Source organism: Tetrao urogallus, assembly GCF_951394365.1.
Source record: "Tetrao urogallus genome assembly, chromosome: 8".
Taxonomy (NCBI): Eukaryota; Metazoa; Chordata; class Aves; order Galliformes; family Phasianidae; genus Tetrao; species Tetrao urogallus.
In genome coordinates, this window is record NC_136821.1 from 404314 (window position 1) to 420356 (window position 16043).

The window sequence follows — 16043 nt, forward strand, 5'->3', positions numbered from 1 at the left end:
TTTTTTCTGTACAAACTATCAGAACAAGACTTTTATTCACATAAAAAACAGGTTTAATTTGCTCTGACCTACGCACTTTCCAAATTCATTTTACTCAATTCTCAAACCTTTCATCACATCGCCCACACCCTCACCAGACTACAGAAGCTACAAGTAATAATACCTAACATCTAAACAGAGCAAAGAAGCATCCCTTCCAGATTTTCTCTCTGACGGTTCCTCACCCAAAAACACCCCCAGCAAAAACTAAAACAAAAAAACCCAAACCAAAGCCAAATGCCCTCCAAAACCCAAACCAAAAGACTTCCTCGTTTCCTCTTTTATTTCACCTTCAGATTTCATAACCGAGACATCAAATGAGGCCATTCCACTTCTTCTCAAGCACGATGAGAAATACACTGTTGTTTTTTTTTCCTTTGATGCTACACCCAGGAGTCGGGTGAACCCGGGTACTGTTCTGCTCTATAAGAAGATCGTCTGGTGGAGTAAAAGTCTACATAATTTGTGGTTGATTTCAGTCCATACTGTGTTGTGTAGTCTGAAGTAGCAGGAAAGTGAACTCGATCGTCAAAGTATGGGTCTTCATAGCTGTGTGGGGACTGCAGGTACAACCTGTACGCGTCGCAGTTTTTCCTGTTGGTATCTTCTTGACTGTAGTACAGTTGCTGATGCTGTTGACAACGTGAAAGAAAAATAAACTTTTAAAATGTAATTAAACAGAGAAAATGCTTGCTTTCAGAACTCATACACATTACGCACAAAACTCTCCCTGAAGAGTTCAGTGTAGCTCTTCCAATGACGAAACCTGCATGAAACACCCCTAAGGCTCCAGATAAAACTAACGCAGGAAAAACCTCTCAGCCTGTCTACAGGTCACCCACCTGCATCCACTGCAGAGCCAGTACCAATCCACAGCTGAGGTTTTAGGGCACATGTAGAAAATACAGCACCTTGGCAGAAATATCTGCCAAGTCAGAACAGCAGTCTGAGATCCAACCGTGCCAAGAACATACAAGGATGTGGGACTACAGAAAGAAAATGGCGGTAAGCTGACAACAGCTTACGTAGTGCTGAGGACAGAAATGCTCAGCTCTCTGCAGAAAAGACTCTGACACTGCAAAGTGTACTTAAACTCTTTAACGTTCCACTAAAACACCATGTGCTGAGTCGAGTCATTTCAGTATCACTCCAAAACCAAATTTCAGACTCACCTGTAGCCGCCTATTCTGTTCTCTCGCTGGTGAGGAATAGGAGCTGATGTAAATTGGGGATGTTTTGCTGGAACCTGTGAGAAAATAGGTTTTGGCATCAACTTCAGTCTATTTTTTGTCTTTGCGCTTTTATTTTATCTAGAAGAATTATGTAGCACTCCAACAATTAAGTCTGCAGACTTTATAGTTTACTAATAATATGGTCATAAGATACAAGTGAATGTTATCCCTCACCAGTAGTTAAGCAGAAACCCCAATGCTTTTTTTCCTTTCTCCATGCATGTGTGCTGCTGATAACCTTTAAAATGAGAAATTTATTTCTCCCTTTTTACTGACATCTCTTATTTTGTGATTTGAAGAAGGAAAAGCAAAATCAGGAAAGTGTGAAATACTGGTATAGCTTTACAATAACATGACGATATATATGCATATTAAAATAATGTTTGATTATAACATAAAGCGTATAATAAAGTAATTTTCTGCAACAGATTTTTAAACTAAAATAAGTTTTCCAAGCACTTCATTTCCCAGTGTATAAACAGATCTCTTCTTATTCATAGAATCAAAAAATGGCTTGGTTTGGAAGGGACCTCAAAGACTATCTGTTATTCTGGTGATGTTTGTAATTTTAAAGTAATTAGCAGGTAAATAAAAAACCTCTTTTTTTTTTCTTCATGCTATGAATAAAAGTGAAAACAACATTAAAAGCAACATTTCTGCTAATGCAGCTGTCCATATTATGATTGCACAAACTCCACATAGAAGGAATATTTACCTATTCCAGCTAGGAGGTCACCTAGCTAGTGCCTTACCTGTGTAGATGTCTTTATGAGCAATGATATCGCCGTGGTTGTTATAATACTGCATAGGAGGTTGAGTTCTATCGTATTCAGAGCGGGGTTCTCTAATTCCTAATAAAGCCGGTGATGAAGATGTGCTGCCGACTGATGCAAAAAGAAAGGCTGTTATTGTACAGACTGATCATCTTTCTCAAACCCGACCTTCTCTCTTCTCTCCTTATTCTTTCCTTCTCCAAGGATCAGCAAACGAGATGAGCAAACTCATGGGTAATGGCCAAAATTAGTGCACAGCCTTTCCTGTACGAAGGGCTGCAATGACGAGAGCTATCACCAACGCACCATGAGATTGCCACTGATGCTCTTACAACCAGTCACCACTCCATAATGATTCGAAATAAGAGACCTTACCCATTTCATTGTTAAAGTTTATGATTGTATTTAGGTTATGCTTAAATAGAATTTTCAAGTCCACCATGTCACCCAGGACAGGTCAGAAAACATTACACTCTGCCTGGCTGAAGTCACCCATGCACAGGCTTGTACCATTTTCCTTTCATTATCACACAGAAGTGAATCTTGGCCACTTGGTCAGCTCCTGTTGGCTGACAGCCATCTCAAAACAATACAATGTAATCCATTGCTTTTATTACAGTGAACGATGCAGAAAGTTTGTACAACTACCTCTTTTCTTTTTCACAGATAACTGTTTTTCTTCTTCCAGTAGTTGTGTCCTTTATATCATATTCACAATTTTGGGTTTGAGCTAAGAATAGCTTAATTACTGATATTTTCCTAGCATGCCCAAGGCTAAAAAAGCTAAACTGGGGGAGTGTCATCTGAAAGCGGTCAACTTAATGCGTGCACTGAGTGACCCTAATGAAGAACAACTGCTACAGACCAGGTACAAACGTTCTACCACACCTGCTGTGTGTGCTGCAACCTGCAGGGCTGTTCCCACAGTACTCTGCAGATAATTTTTATGCACTGAGCTTCCATTTTAATAGTTTAAGCTTGGTCATGCTCTGGAACAGAAAAACGGGCACTTCCTGTTAGTTTCTGCTCAGTGCTCTTTGAAGTCCAACAGCCTCAGAATATTATGTTAGAAATTCCCATCTTATTTCCTACCTGCAGCTCACAGAACTGGAGCACCACAGTCATTCTGCTAGCATTTCTTAGGAGAGCTTCGGGGAAAGCTCGTAGTTCCCAGAGCCTGAGCAGAATTTGCTTCAGTGTCACTGCTTCTATTGAGAACGTATTTTTGGTTCTGGCTGTAGATATGTGGCCTAAACAGTCCACAAATTCAAGGTGCAGTTTTGATACCAGTATGTGCAACTTAGCAACTAGATCTAAGAGTACATAGCAACTGCCTTTGGTACCATGTGGTTGGAGAGAGAAAAAGGGATGGTTGTTCAGGACAATCTCTCAGGATCCCAAAGGACTGGGAGAAAACCAGACATGTAACTGACCAAAAAGATCAGGACAACAAAATGCTCTAGAACTGAAGACTGTAGTCTGCTGTTTATTGACACCAGATGAAGAAATCAGTCCTGTGTATTGAATGGTAGTGGCTGAGAGGAACTCGGGGCAGGAAGGATGTCCTGTCTTTCCCCAGATCACTACAGGATATGGTTGACAGCAAAATAAATCCCAGCCTGGGTCCCTCAGTCACCTATTTCACAAAGTAGCGTGAGTGTTGTTCCTTTTATTTATGTAAGTAATTAATCAACTGTATTGTAGGAGCCGGTAAATTATTTTAGCAAATGGCAAATGTATTTTTCTCAGTAGTAAGAGAGATCTACTCACATAAAAATAGAAGGGCAAATTGGATGAAATAAAACTCTAAATTCAGAGGATACAAAATCCACTGAACGCCTTGCATGGCAGTTCTGTCACAAAGATCTAGATCGTACTCCTGGAGATGTTAAAGGAACAAAAGGGAGCTTATTGCAACAATGAGGAGTCAGAAGAGTAAGATGTGTTGCATTTGTTTTGCTCATTATAATGGAACAAAAACAGGTCCCTCACTAGTGGGTTTGCTCTGTGTGCTTTTAAGTAAGAGGCCTGACCCGCAGTGCCATGCAGCTGAAAAGCAGTGATTTTGTAGAGGGAAACAGTGACAAAGTCCAGATATCCACGCAGCATGCACTGAGGATTTCACTTAGGACTACATCTAATCTGGTCCCACGGCTGCATGCCCGCTATCAGCTGGGGTCTACTGGTGTTCTGGAAGCACACCACCACCATCTGACACACTGTGAAACTTGCCAGCAGTATCAGACATGGTCACACACAGCACTCGTGAAGCACCTGTGCACTGCTGTTCGTAGGGTTAAATACAGAGAAAACACAGCAGGGCCTCTGTGCTTTAGAATGCCAAGTCAACCCAAAGGCTGTTTGAGTTAATGAAATACAAGGTATCCCTTCAATAGATCTCTGCATGCGTCTGCACTGACCTGACTGCATGACCGGTGACATCTGCTGATTGGCTGTTGATAGCGAGGGATGGGATTTGAATCTCTCACGTTCAAGCGTTGATACCGGTGTAATGAAGTGACTCTGATTCCATCCATCCTGAGGAGTGGTAAAAAGCAAAGAACATAAATTATTGCTTTACCTTAGCTTAAGAGTTTTTATACAACCATTTTCCAGTGTAAGCTAATTTTGCAGTCTACCTTCTTATAAATGCTGCGAAGGTCTCGATACTGCCATAACGTGTTGAGTACCTGAGCAGCCGCCTTGACAACCTTCAGTGAAGATCTAAGGAAATAAAAAACATTGCATTAGTAGAAAGCATTAACTCCACTAAAACAGAATGGTGTTCTGGAGTGCTGGAATAGCCTAAACCTTGCAGCTGTGAAGAAAGCCAGCTCTTAGTGCTGCCTGCAGTACAGCAGTGTCAGCAGGGTCAACAAAGGCTATGTACACTGACACGACAGTTACTTCGCTCTTCAGCCTAGAAATTCTCTCTCCAGCTCACCCAAGCGAGGAATACAGGTGGTCATCATACACAAGGACAAAACTTTGTGATAAGAAACATCGTTTAGTACATTCCACAAAACGGAGACTATATGCTTTAAAATTTTATACAGCGTTCCTAGCAGTAGAAAAATAGCAAATTACAGAGAGTTGGTACTGAATGTGTCCCAACATCCTCCGAGTAGGACTCGGTTCTCCAACCCGTGCTGTGCTACCACAGGAGAGGTTTGCTCAGTAAGACTTTTTCCATTCTCAAGAGCAAGGCGAGGGAATTGCTCTGCCTGTTATGAAGAACAGTCATGTCATCGTGCCTGCTGTTGGTACTGAAGAAGGGATTTGAAATTAAATTCCACAGCACATCTGTGTCAAACACGTGCCTTCTCCTGTCAGTGTGAAGATTCATCCAAACACACTTTTTGAAAGAAAAACATGACTGAAAAAGCTGAAAAAAATTGCAGTTCATAGTGTCAGTCAATGAGTAGCCACTTCTAAGCTGTTCAAAGATTTTCAGTCACAGAATCATGTAGGTCAGAAAAGACCTTCATAACAACCACGAATCTCAACCATCAGCTCCATACACCTCCCCTACCACACGTCCCCTGGCTCTGCATCCCTGGCTCTTGCACACCTCCATGACGGGGACTGACTGTCACTCAGGGAAGCCCATCCCAATGCCTGACCGCCTCCCTGTGAAAAAATTCCTCTTAACTGCCAACCTCAACCTCTCCTAGCATAACTTGGGGTCATTTCCTCCAGATCTCTTCTATGTACCTGTTCTCCTATAGTTGTAAGAGCAACTTTCCACATAATCCCAACAGAACAACAAAGTTATAGTCACAGCTGACACCTTGAACATACAAACTATCATAAATCACAGATACACAAAATACAGTCCACAGTTTCTTTTCAGACAGATGTTGATAAAAATGCTGTGCATTTAATTCGCACTTCTGCACAGCTGCAGATCCTTTCCTCCCCACTGCTACGTGATCAAATAGTGGGAACAGAACCCGGGGCTGACTGGATAGTCAGCTTTCTGCTGGCCACAGAAGGGAGATCCAAGATTTTCTACTTTATACAAGAGTCCAGCCAGCATGAGATCCATCAGATATGCTGAGTAGGTTAAAGCAGAGATCCTGATCAGAGCTACAGGGAGTCCCTGAGGCTGGCTTAGTGCTGGCACTGCATGACTCAGACACTGCAGCATTCCCATGATGTGAAGCTCTGCTACCCACCTATTTTTCTGAAGGGTTTCAGTGCTACTGCCCACGGTGCCCTATGAAGCCCTAGCACACCAGGTGGCACAGACAGACCTGCAGCTGTCTGCAGACAGCCAGAACCCATCAACAAACACTCGCAGTCCTATTCCAGACAATCCCACTGCCAAGGTTACTGTTTGGTAGGGCAGATTTTCCTCACAGCCTAACAACTGGCCACGCTGGATATAATTAATAGTTACTGAGATATCCTGATGAAGGTGTTAACATGTTCTCATTTCAAAAAGCTCTAAATACTCCATTAATGTTGTAGGTGTTTAAAAGATAAGTTTTTAAATACTCTTTTCCCTGAATAGACCCCATTAATTGCACCTGTAATAGTCTCCAAAAGCTGTAAGGAATACACTGTAAAAGAATGGCAGGTACCAGACCAACTGCCTCTTCTGTTCCAGCGTGACTCAGACTTGGTAGCTACTCAGATCAGGACAGTCAAAAAAACCAACTGATTTTCACAAATTTCTTTTTATTTTGAAACTCCCCCCTCCCCCCGGTTACCTGCATTCTTACACATTTGGAATGAAATAAACAGACGACGTATGACATTTGTTGCCTACTTGCCTGTCACCTCTTCCTTTCGTTATGTTCACCAGCTTTTCTATCCCCCCGGTATCAGCGAGGGCTTTGGCGTTTTCCATATTTTTGCTGGTGACCTCATGCAGCGCGCAGCAGATTGCTGCTACAGTCTCATCAGACAATATGCTTGGGCCATTGCCTCCTGGCAGTCGATTCACCAGATCTCGCATAGCATATTTGCCTGTAACAACCCATCAACAGAACCAAGTCAGAACGTATGTTCTGGTACTTCAGATTTGAAATCCTAAGACTTAACAATAAATTGCATTTGAAAGCAGTCAAATGGAACACCGGATCCAATCCATGGAAAACCTCCAAGACTTCACACTTTATACCGTAAGTGAGAGTAGAGATCACTTTTCTCCCTTCTCTCCTGGCTTAAAAACCATGAGAAGTAACCTGCATTTTGGTATTAAAACTGGAGCATTTGGAAACAGAGATTATTTGGAGAAAGCAGAATTGTTCAAGAGAAAACATTACATTATTTCATGCGATTTGAGGAGCTGTGCACATTCCTCAGCTTCATTTATGGGGGGGCTAAAGAAATCCTTACAGCCATGTGGGCCTTTTTCCTTCTGACATTCTGTTCACCCTGTTTGTCAGCCACAAGAGATCAGATCTCAGCTCCTTCAGTTTCAGTTACTGACAGGGATAATCACACTGCAAACAAAGGAAATCAAGTAAAGCCGAAGTGTTTCTTATTTTCTTTTCCTGTTTAGATCCTGTTGATAATTAAATGATTATTAATTGATTTTAGTGAAGACTTGTGTTTGTACGCCGCGGTGCTTGATGAAGAAGCCTGTCTCAAAGCCCTTCGCTGTCTAATTGCATAACGTTTCTGGGGAAAAATTTTATCCAAAAATAAATTCTGCACACCAAAGCAACTTCTTTTCAAACACAGTGGAAAGTTCCCACCAACAAGGCTGTACACAGTACTACTCTGTCACTGCCAATGTTTTGGCAAGCTCAGCAACACAGGTTTCCACATCGCATCTTATACTGCTATTTGTTAGAGTACCCATTCTTTTAAATAACCTTTTCCCCCTCAGAGATTCAATCACTGAGAGCTCTGCACCAACAAATGCCAATAAAGTTGTATAAAACAGGGCACTGGCACGGGCTAGGTTCTGACTCACTTTGTTTCTCAGAATATTTTATGCCTACAAAGCCAATAACTCTTTGATTGCTAAAGCTTTGACAGAGAGAGCACAGGTGGAGGGACGTTCCTAACTGACAAGTTCTGCTGTGAGGGAAAGGAAAAGTTCTGAAAATAGATTATCACAGAGTATTGCCTGTATATGGCTGATGCAATGGAACGTAAGCACATGTTTTTCTCCTAATCTTTTATGGATATAATACCTGCTCTGCATGCAAACATGTTCTGAACATCCCAGATGGTAAAGCTCCAGAAATACATAATTTTCAACTGCATTTATTTTTTTGAGAATAACTATCTCTTATCTGTATAATAACTATTGCATGCTTACCCCATTAGCCTACAATATAGAAAATTCCTGTTAGAAAAGTCAAACATCTTTACATCTTCCCATGAGTTAGCAGGTTCCTTTGGGCCACAGAAGCAACGCATGGTCAACACTTGCCATAGTAGACAGATTCCTAACCAAGGCAGGAGAAGTTTTTACTTTTGTTTTCAAAGGGTAGATGAGAAAGGCATAGATGAGAGCTTTAAACGTTAAATATTAATACTGTCAGAAGAAAACCATTAAGTTCTAGCAAACATCCTCACTGATTACTTAATTCAGCAAAGGCATATATACACTGCTCTACATCTGGGTTTTGGTGGAAATATTTCACTAGCAGAGGATTTTTCCCCTCTCTCCCTCTGCAGCACTATTAAAGTATCTACTGGTGCTCTGGCAGCAGTGCTGTCCTGTTCTCTTAGTACTCATAAGGGACCCTGAAGCCCTCTCAGCAGGTTACCATTTATTAGCTCCAAGGAAGCAGAGTTGTGTTTTCCATCATATTTTGTACTGACAGTTTCCTGTCCAGTTCATTTGAGGTCACTTCAGCCCATTGTGAAGAGACAGGCATGCAAGATGGCTAAAGGCAAACCAAAGGAACGGTATTACTGTGGAAAGCTCCTGTTGTCAGAAAGATTAATTTCTGGGGCACAAGTGACGTGATACAGTAAAATCAAGTATGCTATTTCCATTGGTAGAATCTCCCCTTGTACTCTTTCAATATTAGGTCAGACTTATCCTCCATTCTCACAGCTCTGGACTCACCAATAAGCTCCTTATTCCGAACATCTAACGCCATGTTCCTTAAGGCGGTTGCCACAGATGAAACGACTCGATCGTTGTCCATCCTCAGGAGTTCCACAAGGATGGGCAGTCCTTTTTCTTTCCTTACAGCAGCTCGAATGTATGCTGCAAACTGTAACAGAGCTCCAAGTTAGCTGCAGATCTACTGCGACATTCTGACTGAAATTGTCTCTTATTAGATGATAATTCTTAAGCATTTTAAGGACATCTTTACATTTTCCAGTGCAAAGATGATATGTTAACAGTTAAATGCTTCCCTTTATCATTATGAAAAAGGGCTGACTCTGCTCTTTTTCACTCATTCCTGCTATGGCACAACATTTTAAGAAATGATGTAACAGACAAAACGTCCTAATAGATGACAAATTACTGAAGAAGGAGAAGTACTTTTCTTAAAAAGGGCCAACTTTAAAACAGGCATAAAATTAAGCAGCCTTATCTGGTTTTCTACAGCAAAGAAAGCAATTAGCATTTTCTCCATCTCTGTGACAAATACATAACATTAATGAAATATTCTCACCTAATGCCATTGTAAAACATTGTGTGCAAGAGCCATAAGCAGCAATACATGGAAATAAAAATGATAAAAGCAAATACAACTTTTTAAAACTCGTAACTAATATACCACATACCACAGTGCTGATGTTACGAAGTGTTATTACTGCCTATACATTTTGACTGTACAGTTTCCAGATTGCTCTTCCCGCCTACCATCTTTGACATTGCCTTTCATGGCAGAAATAACAGCTTCATAGCACGTAAGATCTGATGCCACACTCTACAAAGAAACAGGAGGAAGAGCAGGAATTCAGGTACCTTCCAGTTGCCAGCAGAAAGATTCTGGAGAGATCCTGCAGAGCCCTCGAGAGTGGCTGGATTGGAGCTTTCTGCTAGAAGCGTTAGGTACGGCTTTACCACCGATGGGTGCCACAGCATTTCTACCCCCTTAGGAGACTTGGAAAATCCAGGTATAGGGCCAACTCCATCCCACTGAGAAATGAATACGTATTTGTAAGTACAGTAAGCCTCTGTATTTTCATTCAATGTATGGCATCTTTCTTCAAGTTTCGTTCATCGTTAGCTAAGCATTTTAAACATTTGTAATCAAAGAAAAAAGGCAAACCTGGTCCTCCTGTGAAGTTTTTTTTTTCTTCTTCTTTTTTTTCCCCCAGCAGCTTGGCTCAGAGTCTTTGCTCGGTGACTCCTTTCCCAGCAAGTCGTCCAGTTCATTGATGCCCAGCAGACGTGCCTGAGGCACCTCCAGCTCCAAGCGGTAGGAAAGGTTTCTCAGGGTGCACACGCAGTTCTCCACTGTCTGAAACCAAATTGTAAAGACATCACGTAACTTGTTGCTTTCTCATGTAGTGATGAAACACACCAAACAGATTAAGCACAGATGAAAAGGTATCCTAAAGCGCAAGCACCACATTCTAATTCTGTGCCTTGGACATTATTACACTTGTTTCTTTGGGAAAACTGCAATCTCTCTCCTGATATCACCAAACATGAAAATATTTACAATAATCTTCCCTACTATACTGGTTTTAGTAACCTGCAAATGAAAAGCATGAGAGCTTATTATTAAATGAATGAATACTTGGCAGAAGTGAATAGTCCAGGACAAATTACGACTGCATTACGGGACAGAATTTGATTGTGCATCAGTGACCTGGGGCTGAGAGACGACCAGCTGAGTTAAAAACATCGCAGTGAGAAACTGCACTACACAAACCCCAAGAGATCAGATCAGACACATAGATTAGCATTAGAAATCCCTCAGATGAACCGAGCACACACCTTGCTGTCATAATCCGATGTGTTCACACAGGTGTGGATCACATAGAGCAGTGAATCAACCAGCCCTTCGCAGGACCTCATCTGCTTCCGGGCTTCTTCCCCTGCAGAGCTCAGATTCCTAAACAGTCAAAATGAGAAACGAATGCGGTGCACCCACCGACAGACAGACATCATTTATCAGACAGTTTGCAGATGACTTTTTCATTTTTTTTTTAAACAAGCAAAACCCCAACAGAATAATAATAATAGCTGACTTAGAGAAGTTAAAAGCAAACATCCCATTTGGTGCAGCAACCCCCCTCCCAACTTTCCTAAGAGATGAATAAGATTCAAATGATAATTCCAAGGTAGAACTGACTCAGGAACAAAACAAGCCATAAAGAGAATGCCTTTCTCACAGACTTCTTCCACACAAGCTGTCTCTGTCGCAGTAGCACAAAAATACAGCATGTATGCTGTAGGATAGGTGTTGGGCTCGTCTCTGTTAAAATACCCTTTGCTGCCTCGTCGTAAGACTGGATTCATTCAGTGCTGTGTTGTATGGTGCAATGCCACTAACATTTGTAATATGCATACATAGAAGTATAAACGAGGGTGTGGGGAAAGGAACAGGCTGCACTGTGCTTCAGAGTAAGCAGCAAAGGGTATGCAGACAATTACTTGCTTCTGAGGCAACCACCCTGCAAATCCTGACATGCACGTGGTGAGTGGGTGTGCTGTGAGACCAGACTGCTGCTAAGTCTGCATGCTGACCATGAAGGTGCACGTTCTCTAGGTGCTATACTAGCACTGAATGTTCCAACAACAGTGTGAACCTTGCCGTGAAAAATAACCCAATAAATAAAAAATAGCAGTATGTGAAAATATTCTGGAGTATAGAAGGGTTACCAGAAAATAGAAAGCAGTTTCAGTGTATCTATTGAAAAACAGTGGTCTTACTGTGTTGCTTAATGGAAAAGTTTGAAAAGTAATAAATTGAAGTGATAAAGAAACGTACAAATGAACAGAAATAGCTCATATGCTGCCCTGGGTCTTTGATTTCTCTTTTCAGATGTTTTAGTTTCATATTTTATTATTCAGATGAGTACTTTTCTTCTTATTGCTGTTTGAGAAATCCACAAAGGGAATAGTCAAACATTACTTGTATATATAGAAAATGTTTGTAAACATATTCCTAGGAAATAATCACTAGAGACACATAAAACTCACGAGCCATAAGCACAGTGCAAAACCAGCAGTATTTCAGATGGGAAAAGTACAATGATCAGTTCCACTTCATACAAAAACCAGCCAAAATTTAATTACTAGCCATTATAATTAACACCTCTTGGTGACTTTGTACTTTTCATATTCTCTTAATACAGAAAAAAAATAAATGAAAGCTGTCCAAACGATAGAATTAAATGGAACGCAACAGCAATTTTGCCTTAAAGATTAAGGGTAAGGAGGACCTGGTGGGAAGCAGGGCTGTTGTGTACCATGGGGTGCTGTAGAACAGGAGGTTACCTCAGGCATCCCGTCGTGTTGCGCAGAACCAGGGAAGTCTGAAATTTAATTTTATGATCATCATCAAAGGAGGCACTGTTCCACCCGGAGTGTGGCACTATCACAGTGTTTGTCAGCGTTGACAAAGCGTCTCTAATGATTGTCATCTTCACCGCATCACATGAAGACAAGTTCCAGAGCACCCCTTAAGAAAAGATTTCCATTGTGGTCACTTGAGGTAACAGATATGCAGCAATACTGGCTACTTAACAGACCTTGCTTTTAACAAGAGAAAGATAATTTGCCTATGCATTTAGTTGGAGTAACAGTCCATAAATAGTCAGCAAAGCTGCCATAAAAGGATTTGCTTCACCCTGATGTAACATTTTCTCCTATTCAAGTTGATGTATTTGGCATCCCCCATCCTGGCTGACTGTCCAGGCTGCGATCTCTTCGATGAAGGAGCAGGAAGGTGAGAGGACAGCCCCCACAGAGAGCCCTAACAGAGCAGCAACTGATCCTTCCACAGTGCTGGGAAGGAAAGCAAGCACATTCATGAACAAATATTCTTCTCTTTTACTTAAGGAAAGAAACCCAGCTGAAACATATGCTGACTGACAGGAAATGTTCCTTCCCCTTTCCTAAGGTATAGCTCATTCTGCTGCCTGACAGGTATGCAATACTCAACAGATCCAGTTTCTTCTGAAGGAAACAGAGCTCCTTCATCAATTAGAACTTTAAGTCATTTATTCTTTCTGTCTGCAACAAGTGCCAGACTCATGGCCTATAAGCTAAATGCAGTGCCTCACAATCCAGAGCTGCGGGTGAGCACACAGGTGCTTGCCATGACTGTTCTAGTACAGTCTGGACACTGAGAGCCTTGTAGAAGATGCGTATTTCCAACTATTAACCTAAACTGTAAAATGCACATACACAGTTTGCCTTTGTCTTTTGAATTCCGCAGGATCTTAAAACTGTTCACAGCAGCTGATAAAAAAAAAAAAAAAGGTGCCTGTAATAAAAGTTAGGCTAGGAGCAAAAGAAATGTTGACTTGAGGCCTGGCTGTGATTGTAGGAGCATCACACTGGGACAAAATTTACTTTGGAACTTTGGGGTAGTAACCTCAGGATTCACTTCTCCCCATGAATCTGTACTTCTATGCTAATGCTTTTAACTATTAGTAATCAAAATACGTGGTTTTGTATTGACAAAATACTAATGCACAAATAAAAATCCAGCTAATATACTCAATTCCAGTCACTTATCAATTATTTCTAGGTCTCATCCACATCAGAAGCATTATCTATGCTATAGTTCTGCACTGGTCTCTATCCAAAACATACCTGTTACGAGCTCTTTTATTTCTGCATCAACAGATTTTCTTAACAATCGTAGAAGTGCAGGGATCCCACCAACGTTCTTCATTGCTATTTTGTTTTCATCTGTAGACTTTCCATACACAAGGTTTCTCAGTGCACCACATGCATTCTTCTGAACCTCGGGGACTCTGTGATCCAGGAGATCCACCAGGTGTTTGATCCCTCCCAGCCGGCACACCTGGGAAACAGGACAGGAATATCAGCGCCTGCTGCTTTCATGCATTTCACTCTATGGTTTTAAAAGGCTTTTATTTTTAAAGGCAGGATATCCTACTATTCTTCTATTTTAAGATTAACATTATTTTGAGTTAAAAATCCACATCAAAAGGCTAATTTTTTTACACGAGTTATTTGCAGTATTAGATAGGTCTGTTATAACCTGGCACTATTTTAGCATTGTACAGTAAATTTATGCCATACCATCCACAGAATATACTGAAGTTGGCATATGAAAACCCCCACACCTGCAGCTGCTGAACTGCTGCTGCCCCAGAAGGAAATCCCAGGCAGAAGAAATACAACCAACTCCTTTTCTTACCCAGGAAGTGGTTCTGGGCCAAGCATTCAGCTCCAAGTGAAACTGCAGTCCTGGGGGTTCTCTACTTCAGCACAGGACCACATTTAAAGAGGCCCTTTTTCTATTCTAAGTGACACATCCATTAGCTTGGCAAGACACAAGGCCATTTGAAATACACTGATATGTACCAGCTTCCATGAATTTTTCACTCTAACGTTCACTTCAATTGGCCACAGCACAAGGTGAATAAAACAACACTTGATGGAAACAGAACTGAAGTTTAGCCAAATCTGTTAAAATTGATGCTCTGAAAACCAGCCCCTTCTCTATTACATTCTTGGAAATTGGCACTGGGTATCGTAATGATGAATAGCTTCATCTGTCCCTAGCAGCAGACAGATTGAAGAGGCTTCGAAAACAAACCCAACACCCAACCTGAAGGTCCCACAGGCTGTTTTGCCTGTCGAATCACACCCGAAGTAGATTAAAAGAAAAGACTGATGACGTGTACATTTTTTCTAGACCTCTGTTCAAAAAGTTTATTCTTCAAAATGAAAGTGTATTGTTTCAAAAGGAAACAGTTCCACACCTAGTATCTACCACGTATGTTATAAAACCCAGACATACAAAGCTTGGCGTTGATCAGCCACGTGAAGCCGCTGCTGCAACAAAAGGAGCCCTTAGCTGAGGGCACCAGTGGCCTTCAAGTCCCAGGTGATTCCTCTGGCCACATCTGTAGCTACCATGGGTCTGAAGCCCCACGAGCACTGGGCTATAGTTTATTTATCTCATACAAAGTAAATGCAGGAGGCTGGTAGAAACAAATATTTTTAAGGTGCTATTTCCTTTTAATGCTAATAATTTTTATGCTGCTGAAGAACAGAAGCAAGAAATAACTGTCATTTCCACTTAGAATCACAGAGTGGTTTGGGTTGGAAGGACCTTTAAGACCATCTCGTTCCAACCCCCTGCTGCAGGACGGAACACCTCCCTCCAGCCCAGGCTGCTCACAGCCCCATCCAGCCTGGCCTTGAGTGCTTCCAGGGAGGGAACATCCACAGCCTCACTGGGCAGCCCGTTCTGTGTCTCACCATTCTCACAGTGAAGAATTTCTTCCTAATATCTAGAATAAATCTACTCTCTTCAGTTTAAAACCATTTCCCCTTGTCCTGTCACTACCCACCCTGTATAAAGGTGCCCCTTTTATAAAAGTCCCTCCTCAGCTTCCCTGCAGGCCCTTCAGGTACTGGAAGGCTGCTATGAAGTCCCCCCAGGAGCCTTCTCCCCTCCCAGCTCACAGGAGAGGTGCCCCAGCCCTCTGATCAGCTTCATGGCCCTCCTCTGGGCCTGCTTAATCTCTCTTAGTACGTTTGAGTCGCTGTTGTGCTGACACACCGTTACACACACATCCACAACTCCCATCAAGTTCCAAGTGACACAACAGATGCACCATTTTTCCAGGATGAGATGCAGTTTTTGTGCATATAATTCAAGATGAAACTGGAGTTAAAAAATCATTCCTGAGAATTTTGTTTTACTGAGTCATTAAATATATTTAAATGTAGCAGCTGTTGCTTCTCCGAACAGCAACTCCATTCATAAATTAAACCCCAAACAAACAAAACCAAAACAAACCAACTGGAAGCCACTCACAAAATGGTACATTATTGAACCAACAGAGTACCATGGAATACATTTATAAAAAAACTAATTCAGGCAGATATTCATTAGATCAGAGTATA

The 16043-nt window shown here is 41.6% G+C and overlaps 1 protein-coding gene across 4 annotated transcripts in view; it reads right to left on the bottom strand.

Moving 5' to 3' along the window:
• Positions 1-422: 422 nt before the first annotated feature.
• The window catches only part of PKP4 (plakophilin 4), a gene marked incomplete at both ends in the record, with an annotated part of 46153 nt that continues 30532 nt past the window's right edge, over positions 423-16043 (bottom strand). For 3 of the 4 annotated variants that reach the window (XM_079539388.1, XM_079539387.1, XM_079539386.1), the window contains 12 exons: positions 423-671; positions 1212-1285; positions 2024-2155; positions 4465-4582; positions 4684-4768; positions 6823-7018; positions 9084-9234; positions 9939-10112; positions 10246-10437; positions 10920-11037; positions 12426-12609; positions 13749-13962. In XM_079539388.1, coding sequence (XP_079395514.1) covers positions 423-671; positions 1212-1285; positions 2024-2155; positions 4465-4582; positions 4684-4768; positions 6823-7018; positions 9084-9234; positions 9939-10112; positions 10246-10437; positions 10920-11037; positions 12426-12609; positions 13749-13962 — 1887 coding nt within the window. The remainder of the gene's footprint in view (positions 672-1211; positions 1286-2023; positions 2156-4464; positions 4583-4683; positions 4769-6822; positions 7019-9083; positions 9235-9938; positions 10113-10245; positions 10438-10919; positions 11038-12425; positions 12610-13748; positions 13963-16043) is intronic. The other variant, XM_079539389.1, reaches the window with a different exon arrangement.